This window comes from Typopeltis vanoorti, chromosome 8 (genome assembly GCF_054136105.1).
Source record: "Typopeltis vanoorti isolate ZY-2024b chromosome 8, IOZ_Tvanoo_1.0, whole genome shotgun sequence".
Lineage (NCBI taxonomy): Eukaryota > Metazoa > Arthropoda > Arachnida > Uropygi > Thelyphonidae > Typopeltis > Typopeltis vanoorti.
The window spans coordinates 129,030,370-129,052,006 of NC_143556.1; the positions used below are offsets into that span (position 1 = coordinate 129,030,370).

The 21,637-nt window shown below is 37.3% G+C and overlaps 1 protein-coding gene across 1 annotated transcript in view; it reads left to right on the forward strand.

Moving 5' to 3' along the window:
* The window catches only part of LOC150104347 (uncharacterized), a 282,659-nt gene that overhangs the window by 138,727 nt on the left and 122,295 nt on the right, over positions 1-21,637 (forward strand). The window contains exon 4 of the mRNA XM_090396462.1: positions 1,767-1,865. Coding sequence (XP_090252588.1) covers positions 1,767-1,865 — 99 coding nt within the window. The remainder of the gene's footprint in view (positions 1-1,766; positions 1,866-21,637) is intronic.

The following is a 21,637-nucleotide window of genomic DNA, read 5'->3' on the forward strand; positions in this document are numbered from 1 at the left end:
TCTGCATACTCTATGGGAGGAGCTATACTGGAGGAAATAGGGGAGACAAGAGATCTGGGGTTGATTGATAGAAACCTGAAATTTAGGGGACATATTGCAAAGGTGGTGAAGGTAACACAGAGGATTGCTGCAATAATGAGAAGGACACTGACCTGCAGAGATAAAAGGGTTATCATTCCGTTGTATAAGACTGATCAGACCACACTTAGACTGTTGTTCTCAGGTTTTGTCCCGGATTTGAAGGGGATAAATTAACTGTGGAAAGGGTACAAAGGCAGATAACAAAGATGGTTTCAGGACTTTACAATGTTAGTTATGAGGATTGGCTGAGGGAATGTGGACTGCACAGTTTGGTGGATAGATGAAGGAGAGGTGATATGATTGAGACTTTTAAACTGTTGAAAAGTGGTTACAAGGTTGACACTGGGGAGTTCTTTCACTTGGTTGAACAGCGGAAAGGAGTGATGACAAGAGGCCATCCCTGGAAGTTACGGAAGGAAACTGTGAGCAAGAGGTTGGGGAGTCATTTTTTTGCATGGAGGGTGGTTGAACCATGGAATGCATTGCTTGTTGGAGTGGTGAGAGCGAGAATGGTCAGTGGGTTTAAGGAGTGGTATGATAGACTTTGTGTTTCTTAGGAAGGACCTCCCACGACGAGTCTTTTGACTCTATGGAACCCTGAATAACACAGTTCTAACCACTACCACCTGTTCTGAAAAATTTCTGCTGTATTAATCTTGTAAAAACCCTTGAGTAATTTGTATATTTCAATCATATCACGTCTTTTCTGCATGGCAACCAATTTTTGTAACCCAAAAATCTTCAACCTGTTCTTGTATGGTTCATTCCGTAGACCTGCTGCCTCTAGATCCTTTCTGCCTCTTCCTCATTGCCAAGATGTCCAGGTGACCAGATCTGCATGTAGTAGTCAAGATGGGGTCTTATCATGGCTTGATAAAGAGGAATAATAACCAGCTTGTCTCTGCTCATCAAAGTATTCTGCAGTAAACAAGTAATCCAATGAGCTGCTTTAGCCACTTTAACTCCATCTCCACTAACACTTCCAAATCTCTGGCTTCGTCAATTTCCTGGAGTACATTTCCATCAATGTAGTATACAGCTGGTAATCTTTTCACCCCAAAACACATAACCTTACACTTTGCCACATTAAACTAACATCCATTCTCCTTTTCCCAGACTGCCAATCTATCTAAATCATCCTGTGAAATGTTAACATCTTATTAACTATTGCTCTAACCAATTTTGCATCATCAGCACTCTGCTGAACAGTTCGTCTCAGATTCTTTCCTGTAACATTAATGTACAAATGAAACAGTAGCAGCCCAAGAATAGAGCCCTGTGGCATGCCACTAGTCACAGGCCTTTTTCTATACTCTACTCCTGAGTAAACTACTCTCTGATATCTCTCCTTTACCCACCCACCCACCTCACCAACCCTATATCCATCCCCATGTGCTGAAGTTTATTGATTAGAATTCCATGTGATATCCATGTGATATCCTGGCAAAGGTTTCGCAAAGTCCAGCAGTATCGCTATGAACCCATTACCTTTATCCAACTCAGCTGTCACTGTATTATAAATTGTGAGCAGGTTACTGAGGCATGACATACCCTTCACAAAACCATGTTTTCCTCATATAGTATCCCATTTCCTTCTAGCCATTCCTATTTTGTTCTTGAATCCTACTTGAATTTCATGTAAAAAGAGATTTCTTCTATATCTGATAAATGTTCTTAATTTCTAGGTAGGTCGAACAGCTCTTCATCTAGCAGCAGCTAATGGACATCTGGATGCAGTCAAAGTTCTTCTTAATATTGGAGCAAAAATTAATTGTTCTGATAGAGTAAGTTACTTATCTGGAGGGTAATTAATTGCTTAAGTTATTGTAGGCCTTTATTATTATTTTTTTGTTTTGTATTTGTGTTAATACAGTATTCATATTTTATTTATCACACAAGATGAAATGCTCAAGAATCAGCATACAGAGTATTTTTGCTCTCTTTTCTAGGCTAAATAAATTAAACTTAAAGAATTTGAGGTTCAGAAATAGCAATGAAATGGTTGGATGTCAGGATACTTCTGTGTTGTTTAGGCAACACAGGATGAATGTTAATTCTGGAGTTCAAATTCTGAGTACATTTGGTGATACCATTAGCTCCAGAAGACTGTCTGTATCTAGACTAATGAGGATTTTTTTGATGCCTTTCTGCCAAAAGAACAAACAGAAACCTGACACAAAACTTAAAACATCTCTTACATTATCACTTAATTTCTGCCTATCCTGTAATTTATATTTCTTCAACCATAGCTAATTTCAGAGCACTTATATTAGCTTAGTCACTCATCTCTGGATCATGAGTTACTCACCACAAGTGAAAATCATGTGATTAAATATATACAATAGTCCATGCGTGATCTTATCATTGTCTTGTATAGTGGCACAGCTATCTTATATCTGATTATATAAAGAAACCTGTGGAGAATTCATGAGTAAATAAACACACGTAAAACCACAGTAATGGGTTTTTTTAATACGTAAATATTTTGACCTAAGTGTCTTAGGACAAAGTCAGTACAGTTGAGAAGAATACTAGGAATAACATATAGATAGGGTGCATGAATACAATGGAATCCAAATGCATGCAGCAGTGCTTTCTAGCGTAAAAAAATAAATAAAATAAACACATCAGATTATTTAGATTAAATTAAAATTTAATTATTTTACAAATTATTTATTATTATTATTCAGGCCTCCATGGAGTCAAAAGGCTCATCGTGGGAGGTCCTCCCTAAGAACATAAAGTCTGTCAAGACACATCGAGGGGGAGGCCCCCCCCCTAATAAACACAAATTTGTCATACCACTCCTTAAACTCATTGACCATTCTCGCTCTCACCACTCCATCAGGCAATACATTCCACGGTTCAACCACCCTCCATGCAAAAAAACCACTCCTCACCCTCTTGCTCCCAGTTTCCTTTCGTAACTTCCAGGATGGCCTCTTGTCATCACTCCTTCCTGCTGTTCAACCAAGTGAAAGAACTACCCAGTGTCAACCCTGTAACCACCTCTGAACAGTTTTAAAATTGTACACTCCTGAAACCATTTTTGTCATCTTTCTTTGTACCCTTTCCACAGTTAATTTATCCCCTTCAAATCCTGGGGACCAAATCCGAGAACAATAGTTTAAGTGTGGTCTAATCAGAGACTTATATAATGGAATGATAACCCTTTTATCTCTGCAGGTCACAGCCCTTCTCATAATTGCAGCAATCCTCTGTGTTCACCACCTTTGCAATATGTCCCCTAAATTTCAGGTTTCTATCAATCAACCCCAGATCTTGTCTCCCCTACTTCCTCCAGTATAACTCCTCCCATAGAGTATGCAGCATCCCATCGATGTTTCCCAAACCTCAAGACCTTACATTTTGCTGCATTAAACTGACACCCCCATTCATTTGTCCATCTATCTAGTTTATTCAAATCCTCTTGCAGGGCTACCACATCTGCACTATTACTAATAACCCTTCCAAGCTTCACATCATCTGCAAACAACTGAATATCCCCTTGCAATCCACTGGCAATGTCACTGATATAAAGGTTAAACAATATAGGTCCTAGTACTGAGCCCTGTGGGACCCCACTTGTAACCCTCTGTCTCCTTGAAACTGCTCCACCATACACAACTCTCTGATACCTATCAGACAGCCAATCCTGAATCCAGTTGACCAATCTGACATCCAGACCTATGTGCTGCAATTTAAATATCAGCTTATCATGTGGCACCCTGTCAAATGCCTTTGCTAAGTCTAAGAAAATGGCAGTATATGCCTTTCCCTCATACTAATGTTCTTGTAACTTTATTATAAAAGGCTAGCATATTGCTAAAACAAGAGCACCCTTTCACAAATCCATGTTGACTCTCACAGATAACATTACCCTCATCTGCCTAATGCTGTATACGGTCCCTCACTACTTTCTCCAAGATCTTAACAACTACTGATGACACACAAACTGGCCTATAATTAGACACTTCCAGTCTATGTAAACCACCCTTATGCAATGGCACTATCTTACCTTTCTTCCATTCCCTGGGTACCTTTTCCACATCTAGACTTTCATTGAAAAGTGAGGTTAAAGGCACTCAGTTCCCTAGCACATTCTCTCAAAACTTGTGGTGAAATACCATCCAGTCCAAAAGCTTTACTGACATCCAGAGGTACTCAGTATCTGAAACACACTCTCCTCCTGTACCTCTAAACCTCGAACCTACCCTATCCCTCTAGCATTAAAACTGACTCCTCCAGGATGAAATATTCCAATAAAGTGTTTATTGAACAATTCCACTATGTCCCCTGCATCAGTCACTCTATTCCCATTTTTAACTCACAATATCATTCTTCCACAGTCATTTCTCCCCCTACTGTCCACATACCAAAAAAATTCCCTAGGATTTTCTTTGGATCTTAGGGCCAATCTCCTCTCATATTCCAGTATCGCCTTCTTTACCATACTAGTCACTCTTCTGGCCTGTGTCTTATATTCTTCACGCATGCTCTCTTCACCTGTCTCCTTATATCTCTTCCATGGTCTCTTTTTCGCATGCAATTCCTGTTTAATATTGTTTGTCATCCACTTTACTCCAAATTGTGTTCTCTTCTTCACTCGTGGTATACAACTTACCATTGCTGCTAATAAATATTCTTTCGCAATTTCCCATGCACTAACGATATCCCGGCCTTCCAATTCCTCCCTCCATGAACCTTCCCAAAGTTGACGTCTAAGACTATTATAATCACCTGTTTTATAATTCCAAATAAGTTCCCGTCTCTTTGATACTCCTGCATGTCTATTCATTTTCCAAGTCAAAACCATATGGTCACTCTCTCCAACTGATGGGAGAGATGTCATCTCAGTTATTGTCAACTCTTCTGATGCTATAACCAAATCCAAAACTCTTGTTCTCTCTGTTACATGTTGCCTAAGACATTTGTCCCTCAAGAATACTAGAAATTCCATTCCCCTATTGCTACATGCATCTTCCTCTCTCCAATTTATACTGCTGTAGTTAAAATCTCCCATAACAATCATTCTTCTTGCACTTGCCAAACTTAAGTGTCTAAACATCTCCTGGTCCCCATCCTCGGTGCTCCTGGGTCTGTAGCAACACCCCACTAAATATCCTGTCTTGCCTACCTCTACCTCACACTACATGCTCTCAAAATCATTTGTCTCACTTCCTTCCAAAACCTCCACTCTTAGAGGACATAGGTTATCACTTATCATAAGCAGTACCCCACCACCACGCTTTCCCCTCCTATCCTGCCGAAAAATGCTGTACCCAGTGACTTCTATTCCTGTTATTATATCCTCTTCTGTCAACCATGTCTCAGTGATCCCAATAATTTTTGGACAGGCTGATGCTATCTGCGCCACCAATTCCTCTCCCTTATTCCAGATACCTCCTGGCATTAGTATAAAGCATATAAATGCCATTGTTTCTATACCCAGCATTATCCCCTCTAGACTCCACTGGGCTCAGTGTTACCTGATGTCGTTTCCCTTCTCCCAAATATCCATTCCCACAAGAGGCCACCCCTGCTATCATCCTCCGTGGGACACACTGACTCGTTCAGAACAGCAATCTCTCCAGATACCTACATCCTTCCTCTTTCAAATGTAAGCGGTCTTTCGCATACAATTCCTCTCTTTCCTCAAACACACTCCAAGCATCCACATATCATCCTCCGTGGGACACACTGACTCGTTCAGAACAGCAATCTCTCCAGATACCTACATCCTTCCTCTTTCAAATGTAAGCGGTCTTTCGCATACAATTCCTCTCTTTCCTCAAACACACTCCAAGCATCCACATATACTAGTCCTCTCTTGTCACACATTCTAGCTATTATGTCATTCAATATCGCTGATCTTCTGCTCAGCTCATCATTATTATACCTAGGCAACACGCACACTATTTTTCCTCTCTCTGTCTTCTTCCGTACAGCCTAAAGAAAAAATCTCATATCTCTCTCTCTCTCTGCCCGACTTATATTACCATGCAAGTCATTTGTTCCTACCATCACAATCATCTCATCCACTCTTTCACCTCTCTTAATTGCCATAGCCAACCTTCCTATTGTTCCTCCTGGCAAACACTCCTCACGCATCCTATCTTGAATACTGGGCTCAGTGTTACCTGATGTCGTTTCCCTTCTCCCAAATATCCATTCCCACAAGAGGCCACCCCTGCTATCATCCTCCCTGGGACACACTGACTCGTTCAGAACAGCAATCTCTCCAGATGCCTACATCCTTCCTCTTTCAAATGTAAGCGGTCTTTCGCATACAATTCCTCTCTTTCCTCAAACACACTCCAAGCATCCACATATACTAGTCCTCTCTTGTCACACATTCTAGCTATTATGTCATTCAATATCGCTGATCTTCTGCTCAGCTCATCATTATTATACCTAGGCAACACGCACACTATTTTTCCTCTCTCTGTCTTCTTCCGTACAGCCTAAAGAAAAAATCTCATATCTCTCTCTCTCTCTGCCCGACTTATATTACCATGCAAGTCATTTGTTCCTACCATCACAATCATCTCATCCACTCTTTCACCTCTCTTAATTGCCATAGCCAACCTTCCTATTGTTCCTCCTGGCAAACACTCCTCACGCATCCTATCTTGAATACCACAGATCATTGAGTCCCCATACATTATACCTCTTACCATTCCCTCTCTCCTACTGTTTCCATTCTCTCCTCTTCTTTCATTTCCATAGGTCTCTCTCATTCCCTCTCCTCTACTGCTATTCTCTCTTCTAGCATTCCCATACCTCTCTCTCCTACTGTTTCCATTCTCTCCTCTTCTAGCACTTCCATATCCCTCTCTCATTCCGTCTCTCCTATTGTTTTCATCCTCTCGTCTTCTAGCATTCCCTCTCTTCTACTGTTTCCATTCTCTCCTCTTCTAGCACCCCCATACCTCTCACTCATTCCCTCTCTTCTACTGTTTCCTTTTTCTCCTCCTCTTCTAACACTCCCAAAATTCTCTCTCTCTCTCTCTCCTACTTTGATTCGCCTTGCATTTATCTCTTCCATTCTCCTAATCTTATCTTTCATACTTCTGCTCTCAATCACAAGACATTCCCCCTCCTCTTTTAGCTCATCTATCTCCCTCTGCAGGTCAGTCACTCTTAATCTAAATTCCCTCTCCCAAACAAAACCATCTCCTAAACTTTCACAGTCACTCACGCCTTCCACACTATCAACTATTATTTTCTCATTCATATATATATTTTTTTCATTCTCTCCTACGACACTACTTGTCTTTCTACATTCATTCGACGTTCCTGGAGCAACAAGGTCGGATATTGATATTTCTAATGCACTGATTTCCTCCCACTGCCTGCATTTTGCACACATACGCTCTCTGCTCTCTTTCACAAGCCACATATCCAATTCCTGAGACGCATACATGCTGCAAGTACTGCATGCCACAAAGTCCCTTATGATATTGCTTATAATAGAGTTCTTAAATGGCGGAGGACTTGGCGATACGCCACTTGCGACTGCAGCTGAATCCACCATCATTCTTTACTGCCGAGTAGCATAATCGTTAATTATTCAATTAATAAATTTCGTTAAATAAGAAAAGTACAAACAATTACAAGCAAAACATGTAAGTACACTAAATAAAATGAAATATAACTAAATACAGTAATGAAAACTTAGCTGTGGTTTATATTGGGTCTGTGAAGTAGGGCTTCAGCCCTTATATAAATATTCATGCTTGTATGAAGATCTGTGTAGAAGTTTGGTCTTTTCCCAGTGGATCCTATGGTTTGGGTTTACAACTCTGTGTTGGGAAAGGCCGGATTTCTGCGGCTTGATGTTCAGAGATGCCTTTAAGAACAGATCTGCCTGTCTGCCCATAGTACGACAGTTTACAGGAGCATGGTACTTCATACACGCTAGGTAGTAACAGAGGTGGGAGTTTGTCTTTAGACGAAGGTAACAAGTTGTAGATCTGGTTGATGGGTTTATGGGTTGCAGCAAGATTGTATATTTTCATAATTTTTGAAAGTCATTCTGAGATGCCTTTGACATAAGGTATGGGAATCCTATGGGCTTGTTTTTGTCTAGATTGATATGTGTGGAGAAGTGGCTGATGATTTTTTGAGTAGTTTTAGGATGTATCCATTTAGAATGGCTGTGTTTTTGATTATTTCCAATTCTTGTTTTCGAGATTCCTCAGAGGAGTAAAATCTGTGCACTCTGGTTACCAGTGATTTGATGATGCCAAATTTTTGAGAAGGACGATGAGCAGAAGAGTTGTGGATGTAGCGACCTGAAAAGGTCTGCTTTCGATAGACGGAAGTTAAGATGGAACCGCCTTCTTTTCTTTGGATGTGTAAATCCAGGAAAGAGATACCCTGTGGAGATTCTTTTTCTAACGTAAATTTGATGTGGGGGTGAAATGTTTCTATTTTATCTAGAAAGAGATGTAGCCCTTGTTCGGAATGACCCCAGACTGCAAAGACATCATCGACATAACGTAGCCAGATTTTTGGTTTGGGTTGAAACGCGCAAATTTTCCCCTCAAGATCTTCTATAAACAGGTCTGCCAAGTTAGGTGATAAGGGGGACCCCATAGCTGTTCCCTCCTCTTGCTTGTAGATTTTTTCTTTCCAAGTGAAGTAACCAGAAGTAATTGTAAATTTGAATAGTTCAAAAATATCAGACGGAAATTTTTGAGTTAACAGGTCCACTGTTTCCTTATGGGGGATATTAGTGAAGAGGGAGACAATGTCGAAGCTAATTAGCATGTCAGTTTCCAACAGTTGGGTGTCTTTTATTTTAGCATGAAACTCTGTGGAATTTTTAATTGATGAGGCTGAGTGGCCAATGTGGGGACGGAGAAGGTTAGATAAGAATTTTGCTAACTTGTAAATCGGGCTGCTAATAGAATCAATGACAGATCTGAGTGGGATGTTGTTCTTGTGAAGTTTGGGTAAACAACTTCTTTAGATGAGAAACTGTAAAAAAACTCGAGACATACCACGCTAGACCTCCTAGAATATGTGGTTTACCCAAACTTCACAAGAACAACGTCCCAGTAGTAGGTATACTGCCCTAGCCTATAGCAGCAACCAACTATATATTTCATCCCATTGGCCTCTGTTTCACAGATAACCCCAAAAGGAATGCCCTCTGCATTCCTTCTGCTGACTTCTACCCTTATTTGGCTTCAGTTCTTCTGCTATCATTAATAAACAAAACTCTTTCCTTCATTCTTTTCCCCGTATCCTCCCTGAAAATACTATATTGCATTTTCTCACTATGACTGTATCGTCCTCCATCTTTTAATAATGCCTATAACTAATAGCCAGGTTGAACTGACCAATGCCAAGAACTCTAATTACCTTATTCTCTCCCTTTATTCCAGAATGGTAACTACTGCAGAAGACATCTTACCTCAGTCCTGAAGATACTTTCAGGCGCAAACTTTGTTTGCTCACACTTGGATAAAGGATTAAACTAATTTTATTATACTCTAACCAAGTGAAAAATAAACTTTCAACATCTTTCTCTAAATCCAGAGTAATTTATTAAAAAAGGGTGGCACACCATTTGGCAACTCGTATAGGTAGAGATGACCTGCTAATGCTTCTGCCTGGTATCTCCACTTGGGCCTGGCTCCCACTGAAGAGACCTCAATAAAGGTCGAAACTAGTCTAGGTAGTGGCCCTTCCCTTAATGCATAACATTAGACATATCTGCAAGGAGATGTGTTTTGCATTATAGGAGATAAGGAGTGTTGGTAGCTTGCTCCACCTTTGCAACGAGTTGCCCTGGTGTTGTACCACCTTACCCCAGTCCTGAAGATACTTTCAGGTGCAAACTTTGTTTGCTCACACTTGAATAAAGGATTAAACTAATTTTATTATACTCTAACCAAGTGAAAAATAAATTTTCAATATTTATGAGCTATAAAACCCTTTAGATGAGCTTTGTTTACACATACTGCAATTGGCCCTTTCTTGATAATTTTTGGGTGTATTTTTGCATCATTTCATTTTGTGTGTTACACTAACAGTGTTACTGTGCAGTTGCCTTTTGTTTTATAAAATATATTTATGGTTGTTTAGTAAATTTTTTGTGAATTTGGATTATTATTCATGTAAAGTAAATACATCTATTATATTTTTGCTAAGTTTGAAAATCAGTTAAATCGTTTAATTTTAGTTAATTATCTTATTTTGAAAACAAAAGATTTTTATGTTATGTTGGGTAGACGTCTAGAAAATAAATAATTTTCAATAAGAGATTTATTTATATATTTGTTCTTGTTCTGGTTGGAAGACATTGGGGTTGGGGTTCCTTTTACTGATTTCTTTAATAAATAATTTTAATATTCTAGAAATTTCTTAATTATTAAACAATTACCAGAATGTAAAAAATATTAAATAAATATCACTGAGAAATCAATCAGTGGCTAATATCTCTACATGTTAATTTTCAAAAAATACCTAAAATGTAAGCATATTTATTATTCAAAACATCTGAAAATTCAAATTCTGTAATTAAAAAAAAATAGTCAGTCTTGGGCCATTCACCTTAAAAATAATTGTCGGTTAAGGGGTTAAAAATAAATTGAAGGGAAAATTTCAGAAATTATTATATATTTTGGTGAACAACTTTTAACGCTCTTCTTATTTTAAACTCTAATCAAGTGTGTTAACCCTTAGGTGTCGGAAAAAAAGCCAAAGAAGTTTTCTGGTGCACAAAACAGGAAAAGACAATTGCAGCGAGTACAACTGGAACACAAACTGGCTGGATCGCTGAATAAATTTTTAACTTCAGGACCACATAAAAAACAAAGAACAGAAAGTTCTGACAAAGCAAGTACTCCGTGTAGCTCTACTCCAGAAAAAGAGAGGACACAAGATAACTATGAAGAAACAAATGTTACATGCGAAAATGAAACTGGACTGTCTACAGAAGTTGCAGCAGAAGAAATATTGGATTCTGATTCAGCGAAACATGAAACTCCAAATTTTAATGTTAATGATCCAGGTACTTGGCCGAATCATATAACTACCAAAGTTAGTGATTGTTTTTAGTTGAGCATTGCCCGCGTCAAGTAGTTAATAAAGAATTTCCCAAAGATGAATCTGGCTGCAAGTTTTCCGATTCATACTATTATCGAACTTTAGCAAATGGAGAAAAACTTTTACGAAGTTATTTAGTTTATTCAGAATCGCCAAATTCGGTTTTCTGTTATTATTGTAAAATATTTGGTAGTCAAAATTCCCAACTTACTAATGAATACGGTTGTAACGAATGGTAACATTTGAGTCATATACTAAAAATACACGAGACATGTTCCACGCACGTTAAAAACTGTTCACAATACAGCGAACTTAAAATGTCGTTGATTAAGAAATGCACTATTGATTGCACACAACAAAGATTATATGAAACTGAGAAAAAATATTGGCAATCTGTTATAGCACCGTTAATCTACATAATACAATATTTATCAAGACAGTGTATAGCTTTTAGAGGTTCTTTACAAAAACTTTTTGAAAATGATAACGGCAATTTTTTAAACTTAGTAGAAACTGTCGCTAAATTTGATTCGATAATGGCAGAACACTTGCATCGCATCCAAACATCACAAAAAAAGGAACATTGCTCATTATTTAGGTGATGAAATACAAAATGAGATCATCCGTATAATTTCTGAAGCTATAAAACAAAAAATTTTAGAAATGGTTAAAGAAGCAAAATATTATTCATTAATCCTTGACAGTACTCCGGATATAAGCCACACAGAACAATTATCTATTGTTATTTGATTTGTTAATCAAAATAAAGATACAAATATAGCAGAAATTCGTGAACATTTTTTGGGTTTTCAATCTGTAGAAGATACCACTGGGCAAGGACTATTTCAATTTATAAAAAATTATTTAAAATTATTGAATATTAACATTTAGGATTTACGTGGCCAAGCTTATGATAACGGTTCAAATATGCGAGGCAAACATAATGGACTGCAGAAAAAAATCCTTGAAATAAATTCAAGGGCTTTTTTTTATTCCATGTGCTGCTCATTCATTAAATTTGGTAGTTAATGATGCAGCTAAGATATCCTGTGAAACTGCAAATTTTTTGGGGTAATACAGGAATTATATAATTATTTTTCAATATCTGTAAAATGTTGGGCTATATTAAAAAACATATTCTTGTTTTAAATTTGAAACCACTTTCTGCTACTATGTGAGAAAGTAGAGTAGAAGCAATAAAGCCACTTAAAATTAATATCAAGGAAATTTACCAGGCTCTTTTTTGATATTACAGAAGATGAAACTAAAGATATTGATTCTAGAGTTTAGGCAGGCAACTTAATTTCAAAGATTTATTTGTTTAAATTTATTTGCTCTGTTCATGTTTGGTACGAAATCTTAAGTCTCGTAAATGTTGCAAGCAAAATAATGCAGAATCCAACATTTGATATAGGAAAAATTACAGAAAATCTTGATTATGTTATACAAGAATTAAATACTCGTTGAACAGACCAATATTTTGAAAATATTATAACTGCAAAAGAAGTAGCAAGCAATCTTAATATTGATCCTATTTTTCCAGACATTTGGAAAAGAATAAAAACAAAAATGTTTGGTTACAAAGCATCAGATGAGACAATGCATGATCCTAAACAAAATTTTAAAATAATTTTTTTCTTCGCAATTTTAGACACGACAATAATTTCAGTCACGGAAAGATTCGTACTCTTAAAACAACATAGCAAGACTTTAAAGTTATAAAGTTATAAGAGACATTAGCAAATTAAAAGATTGGAGCGATGAAGATTTAATGAAACATTGTAAAGATTTGCACTTAAAACTGAGCGAAAATCAAGATTCCGACAATCGCGATATTGATGGTATGACTTTATTTGAGAAATTAAAAACTTTGCAATGTTTTCTTAAAAAAAAGAGTCAGCTCTTCAGGATGTCTTAAATTATATATATACGAAAATAAATTAACTGACACGTTTCCGAATACTGCGATTGTGATGCATATTTATTTAACATTACCAATATCCGTAGCATCAGGGGAAAGAAGTTTTTCAAAACTGAAACTAATAAAAAATTATTTGCGGTCAACAATGTCTGGAGAGCGTCTAACGGATTTATCAATTATATCAATTGAAAATAATAATATGGATTCATTAGACAATAAAGAAATTATCATTATTATTATTATTCAGGCCTCCATGGAGTCAGACTCATCGTGGGAGGTCCTTCCTAAGAACATAAAGTCTATCATACCACTCCTTAAACTCATTGACCGTTCTTACCCTCACCACTCTATCAGGCAATGCATTCCACGGCTCAACCACCCTCCATGCAAAGAAACCACTCCTCACCCTCTTGCTCACAGTTTCCTTTCGTAACTTCCAGAGATGGCCTCTTATCATCACTCCATCCCGCTGTTCAACCAAGTGAAAGAACTCCCCAGTGTCAACCCTGTAACCACCTCTCAACAGTTTAAAAGTCTCAATCATATCACCTCTCCTTCTTCTATCACCAGACTCTGCAGTCAACATTCCCTCAGCTGATTCTCATAACTATCCTTGTATAGTCCTGAGACCATCTTTGTCATCCGTCTTTGTATCTTTTCCACAGTTAATTTATCCCCTTCAAATCCTGGGGACCAAATCTGAGAACAATAATCCAAGTGTGGTCTGATCAGAGACTTATACAACGGAATGATAACCCTCTTATCTCTGTAGGTCAGTGTCCTCATAATTGCCGCAATCCTCTGTGTTACCTTCACCACCTTTGCAATATGTCCCCTAAAGTTCAGGTTTCTATCAATCATCAACCCCAGATCTCTTGTCTCTCCAACTTCCTCCAGTATAACTCCTCCCATAGAGTATGCAGCATCCCATCGATGTTTCCCAAACCTCAAGACCTTACATTTTGCTGCATTAAACCGATACACCGATTCATTTGCCCATCTATCTAGCTTATTCAAATCCTCTTGCAGGGCTACCACATCTGCCCTATTAGTAATAATCCTTCCCAGTTTCGCATCAGCTGCAAACAACTGAATATCCCCTTGCAATCCACTGGCAATGTTATTGATATAAAGGTTAAACAATATAGGTCCTAGTACTGAGCCCTGTGGGACCCCACTTGTAACCTTCTGTCTCCTTGAAACTGCTCCCCCATACACAACTCTCTGATATCTATCAGACAGCCAATCCTGAATCCAGTTGACCAATCTGACATCCAGACCCATGTGCTGCAACTTAAATATCAGCTTATCATGTGGTACCCTGTCAAATGCCTCTGCTAAGTCTAAGAAAATTGCAGTATATGCCTTTCCCTCATCATATTATTAAAAATTTTGTGGCTGCCAAAGCAAGACGGATAAATATGTAAAATAAATCTATATTTTTACTAATTGTTTTATAGTTAAAAGCATGAATCCAAATTATCTTCGTTATGTAATATTTCTTTTTATATTAAAATGAAAGTAATTTTTGTTTTTATATATATATATATATATATATATATATATATATTCTGTTGTATTTATATATATGAAGGAATAAACATTTTTGAAAATGTTTATTATTAAAAATTTCTTATTTATTTATGAATTTCAGTGATTATGATTACAATGTTTTACTACTGTTAAATAAAATTTATTTTTATATATGTGTATAAACTATTTTGTACTTTTAGCAAAATAAAATTTTTCGTAAAAATTTTTCATGGAAACTTATTTTATGGGGGTGCTGAAAAACGTTTTGCACAAGGGCGCCTCCTACCCATGCATGGCCCTGATAAGAAGTTTCTCCTAAAAAATTAATAACAATGAAACTTTTTCACACTACATATAAGGTGATCAAAGAAAATCAGTCTTTTGAGGATTTTAAAATGGAGATTAACCCTACAGAAATTAAGTGGGATTGACATGAGTTGTGCTGTTCATTCAGCTAATGCTTGTATTAACATCTTGAAACACATTATTGATGAAATAAGAAAAAGAATTGGCTAATATCATCATTGCATTGAACAGTAGAACTTCATTGAAGATTGAGTGATAAGTCATGTCCATTCAAACTTGTATTTGCACACTGGAATGATTTCACTGAAATAATTTCGGCTATCAATTTGTTTTTGGACATGACTTAACTCCAAACTCTTACCACAAAAGGGTTATTTTATTCTCTGCTCTGTTGTCTTCAGTCATATGACATGATGGCAAACTGTTCATGGTGCAGCTGTTATGAAGGGTTATAAAAGTAGGGCTACTAAACTAATGAATGAAAAATTCCCTTCATTAACTGTGTGGCATTGTGTTAATTGCCATTTATTACTGTTAGTAGGTACTGTTGTGAAATCCATTGCAGGTATTGATAAGTTTAAAGCATTTGTTGACAAACTTTGTCATGTGTAGTGCACCACCAAAAATGCAAGAGATTTGAAAGTGTGCTCAAAGTTGCTTGATAGCGAACTATTCAAAATTGGAAGAATTTTAAGTACATAAGTAGCATTGAATTTCTGGTCTGTTTAGACTGTTTTGGACAACAAGGCATTAGCTAATAATTTTTTCAGAAGCAAAGAAAGATGCATGTGTGAAGGACTACAGAAAAAATTAAGATTACAAACTTGATATTAGACTTAAGTTTGTGTGATGTTTTTCAAGAGTTATTAGACTTCAGTTTGAACTTGCAGGAATGCAGTATAGAACTATACAGGATGAATTAAAAAAAAAATAGAAGATGTATAACTTTTTCATGAATGACAAACAGTTGTTGTTATTATTATTCAGGATCTCCATGAAGTCACAAGACTTGCTGTGAGAGGCCTATCCTAGACAACACAGTCTATCATACCACTCCTTAAACTCATTCACCATTCATGCTTTCACTACCCTATCAGGCAGTGCATTTCATGGTCCAGTCACCCTCTTGCTCACTACTTCTATTCGTAACTTCTGGGGACAGCCCTTGTCTTTGCTCCTTCCCCTTGTTCCACCATATGAAAAAAAAAACTCCCCAGTGTTTAACCCTGTAACTACCTCACAATAGTTTAAATGTCTCAATCATATCATCTCTTCTTCTATCGACCAAACTTAGCAGTCCACAAGCCCTCAGCCAATCATAACAACTAACGTTGTACAACCCTGATATCATTTTTATCTATCTGTGCAATCCTTTCCAAGGTTAGCTTATCTTTGAATCCCAGTGACCAAATCTGAGCAGCACAATAATCCAGATGTTGCTGATCAGGACTTTATACCATGGTGATTACTACTCTCCTATCTTTGCTGGTCATCATCCTTCTTGGTATTTCAGCAATCCTCTAGGTTACCTTCACCACCTTTGCAATTTTCCTCCTAAACTTTAAGTTTCTATCACTCATCATATCTATGGTTCCTTGCCTTCTTTTCTTTGTATGTTGCCTCCCGCCAATGGATCCTAAACTTCAAGACTGTAAGTTTAAGTGAGTTAAGATACCACCATTCATTTGTTCATCTGTCCAACTTATTCAAATCCTCCTGAAGAGCTACCACATCTGCACTATTATTACTAACAACCCTTCCCAACTTCATATCTACAAACAACTGAGCTAGCCTGGTTGGCCGAGTGGTTAGTGTATTCACTCTCCAGCCAAAAGGCTGTGGGTTTGAATCCTGCCATGGCATGGATGTTTGTGAAAATAGCAGTGGTGGTAGTCGGCAGTAGATGGAGTTGGTGTAAATGATGAAAGTAGTTGCAATTTGTGGAATGGTGGAGACGGAGAGTTGTAGAGTAGGTTCCCTCCCTTGATGAGTTTCTGGACTCCCTGGAGGTGTTACGTAATAATAATAATTTCCCTTGCCTTACCATTGACATTGTTACTGATATACAGGTTAAACAATAGAGGTTTCAGTAAGTATTTGAGCCCTGTGGAATTGATTTGTTACCTTCTGCTTTCTTGATACCACTATTTTGCCCACAACTCTCTGATATCTATCAAACAGCCAATCCAGTTCACTAATCTGATATCCAAACCCATATGCTATAATTTAAATATCAGCTATGTGACACTGTCAAATGCCTTTGTGTATAGGAGAGGGGATATGATAGAAATTTATAAGTTACTAAAGGTTTTCTATAAGACTGACACAAAAGAAATTTTTCAATACATGGGAAGTAGGGGTGTAAAAACAAGGGATCACACTTGGTTGTCTAAGAGTGTGATTAGTAAGGGTGTATGGACTAGGTTCTTTACTTGGAGAGTGGTGAATGAGTGGAATTGAATTACCAGAGGTGGTTTTGAACCCAAACAGTGAATAGGTTGTTTAAGGAGATGTACGATAGGTATTGCGTTAATGGATAGTGGGTTTCACACAGTGAGTCGTTTGACTCCATGGAGTATCCACATAAATAATAATAATAATAAATTGAAAAAAATGCAGTATATTAATTTCCCTCATCAACTTGCTCTTATTACTTTATTATAAAAGGCAATGAGATTACTAAAATAAGAGCACCCTTTAGTGAATCCAGGCACGCTCACAGATAACATTACCCTTATCTGCTTAGTATTGTATACAATCTTTCACTAACTTTTCCAAAATCTTAAGAAGAAATACAAACATCTATAGTTTGATGCTTCCATTCTATAACCACCTTGATGCAATGACATTATTTCACTGTTATCCTACTTTTTGGGGACCTTTCCCATAGCTAGACTCTGATTGAAAGGTCAAGTCAGTGGAGTTGTCATTTCTTTAGGATGTTCTGTCAAAATACAGCTAAATCCCATCCAGTTCCATTGCCTTATTGACATCCAGAGAACTTATGTTTGTAACACACTCACCTCTTCTACTTCCAAATGTTGAACATTCACCATCCCTCTTCTGATAAAACTCTCTTTTCCAGGGTGAAATACCCAAATCAAGTGATCAATAAATAATTCCATTATATATATCAATATCAATAACTTCATAGCATAAGAGAAGTGGAAATAACCAATTCAATGTCGACTACAAAGACCAGGCAACGCTGGCGACTTGGTTGGTGAGGGTAGCTAAAGAGAGGTATAAACAGCAGTTAGCTAATGAAGCCGAAAAGAATCCTAAGGAGTTCTTTCAATATGTAGCCAGCAAAAGAAAGAATGATTATGGAAGGATGACATTGATAGGAGAAAATGGTATAAAGACAGCTCTTGCAGAAGGTGTGGTGGAGATACTTAATGAGCAGTTCATAAATGTCTTTCAATCTTGAATGTGACTTCATGGAGAGATTGAGAGCAGTTCATGATCGAGAAGAGACTGCCTGTAAGTGAGCAAGAGGTGTATGGGGAGTTGAGCAAACTAGATGTAAATAAGGCTGTGGGACTTGATAATATATCACCACATATTCTGAAGGAATGTACCAGGGAGTTGACACTGGCCTTGATATATTTTTTTTAATGCGAGTCTTGCACTCGGTCAAGTTCCTAAGGAGGGCAAGATTGTGCCACTTCATAGAGGAGGTGATAGAACTCAACCATCAAACTATAGCCCTATCTGTGTGTCAGTTGTTGTAGTTAAATTATTGGAGAAGCTTGTGAGAACTAGGATCCAGAATTGAGTTGACAACAATGGTATTATCTTTGATGGACAGCATGGATTTGCTAAAGGGAGGTTATGTTTTAGTAATCTACTTATTACAATAAGGTGACTGCTTCCATGGACAGAGGAAAGGGATACACAGTAATGTACTTAGATTTCGTAAAGGCTTTTGATAGATTATTGCATGATAAGTTGATAGTCAAACTAGATTGAATGAGGTTGGATATTAGATTGGTTCATTGGATTGGAGACTGGATATCTGATAGGTATTAACAAGTTGTGTATGGGGGAGCGATATCCAGGAAAAAAAAATAATACTGCTGTGCCTCAGGGGTCTGTTTTAGGACCATTGCTGTTTAACTTGTATATTAATAATATTGGTGAGGATTTGGATGGAGATATTCAGTTGTTTGCAGATCATGCAAAGTTGGGACGAACTATGAAGAGTAGAGATGTTGTGGCCTTATAAGAAGACTTGAATAAATTGAGTGATTGGGAATGGGGATGCGATTTCAGTGTTGCAAATGTAAGGTTTTAAAATTTGGAAAACAAAAATGGGAATGCAGAATTTATGCTTGGTGAGGATATATTGTTGGAGATGGAGGAAATAAGAGATCTGGGGTGATAGTGGATAAAAATCTAAAAATTTAGGGGACACATAGCCAAAATTGTGAAGACAACACAAAGGCATCTGGGAATGATGCAGAGGACACTGATTTGTAGAAGTAGGGCGATTCTTGTTCCATTGTATAAGGTTTTGATTAGGCTACACATGGACTATTGTGCCTAGATTTGGTCACCTGGTTTTCAGAAGGATGAAGAGATATTGGAAGGGGTCCAGAGGTGACTGACTAAGGTGGTTTCTAACCTCTGGAATGTCGAGCATGAGGAAAGATTGAGAAGATGTGACTTGCAGAGTCTGGTGGACAGGATGCAGAGGGGAGCTATGATAGAGACCTTCAAGTTAGCAAGGGGTTGTTATAGGATCAATGTTGGAGAAGTTCTACAGAAAATAGTGAGAGATCAGGAAAGAACCAGAGGTCATCCCTGGAAACTGTATAAAGAGGGTGTGAATAGGGGAGTGAGAAGCAGGTTTTTTTTTTTTTTCATGCAGAGTTGTTGAATGCGTTGCCTGAGAGTGTGGTGTATGCAGAGAATTTGAGTGTGTTTAAAGCATGATATGATGAGCTGTGTGTATGATAAAAGGCCCTCCTAGATGAGTCTTTTACTCCATGGGGTCTTCTTGGGTGATAATAATTTCTTCTGTATCAGTCACTCTATTCACATTTTTGTCATCATCATTAATTTCCTGCCATGTACCCTCAAGGAGTGTACAGGATACAATAGTACTACATGAAAAATTTACATCATTACTAACTTCCTATCTACAATTTTCCTCCAAATCAGTCTGTTGCTTGTCAAGACTCCAACATTATCAGATCTTATATTTCTATTGTCTAAGGCACTTTGTACCGTATCAATCCACTTATATATTGGTCTTCCTCTGGGTCGTTTTCCTACCAACCTGGCAGAGAACACTTGTTTTGCTAATCTTTCCTCGCCCATTCTGTTTAAGTGACCATACCACCTGAGATTAGCTCTGCTAATGCATTCCTGGATGCTGGCAATGTCAAGTTCTTTCCTAATATCCTCGTTTTTAATATGGTATTGCCATTGATGCCATCTGTTTATGCCTCTAATCTTTCTCAGGATTCTCATATCTGCGGTCAAGTGTTTTACTTCTGACCCAGCTCTCAGATCCATAAGTTAAAACTGGTTTGAACACTGTCTTGTATACATCTAATTTAGTGTTCCGACTAATTTCTCTCTTATTCCATATGAATTTATTCAATTGACTTCCTACCATACCAGCTTTGTTGATTCTATTGTCTATTTCTATATTTAATTTACCATCTTCACTAAAAATCATGCCTAAGTAGCTAAAATGTTTTATTTGTTCTGCACAGTTGACATTTTCAAAGATTCTGCCTATTTTCATTTTCTTTTGTCTTTTTATTGCTAACCTTCATACCATATCTATTACAAGTTAGTCAGGGAATCTTGCAGACTTGTAGCGGATTTATTTAGAAGTATAACATCGTCCACATAAAGCAAAGATCTGACATTAACATCTCCAATTTTGATATCATGTTTAATACCACTTTCCTTCATAATGTGATTCATATAGATAATTGAATAACAGAGGGGATAATGTAGATCATTTTCTCACACCAGATTTAACATTAAACCATCTTCCTGTTGAATTCTAACTGCTGACTTACAACTCAAATAAAGACTAAGTATTGCTTGATATAATGCCCCATTGACACCATATAACTGTAGCGTATTGAATAGCTTCTCTCTTGGCACCTTGTCATATGCCTTTTCTAGATCTACAAAACTTAAATATAGAACTTTGTTATATTTCCATGATTTCCCAACTATTTGTCGTAAAGTGAAGATATGATCCTGAGAGCTTCTATTTGGCCTGAATCCAGCTTGTTCTTCACCAAGCTTTTCTTCAACAATTCTTCTCAACCGTTTCTCAAGTATACTTGCATAAATCTTACCAAGACCACTCAGTAGGGAAATACCTCTGTAATTCTCACATTCAGTTTTATTTCCCTTTTTATATATGTGTATTATGAGAGCTCTACTCCAATCATCAGAGTAGAGCTCTTTGTCCCTCTGTCCAGGCCTTCTGAACTATGCAGTGCAGCCACTGTAAGACATTTATACCACCATACTTCAGCATTTCTGGTCGAATATCATCTACTCCTGCTGCCTTTCCACATTTCAAGCCTTTGATGGCTTTTTCTACTTCAAGTATGGATATGTATTCCTGACTGTATCGCTGTTGAGTGTTTTTTTACCACTGTGCTATCACTGCTTGTTTCATTTAACAATTTTTCGAAGTAATTACTCCATACTTCAAGGATATCTTTTTCTCCCTTTTTCATGTCACCTTTATCATCT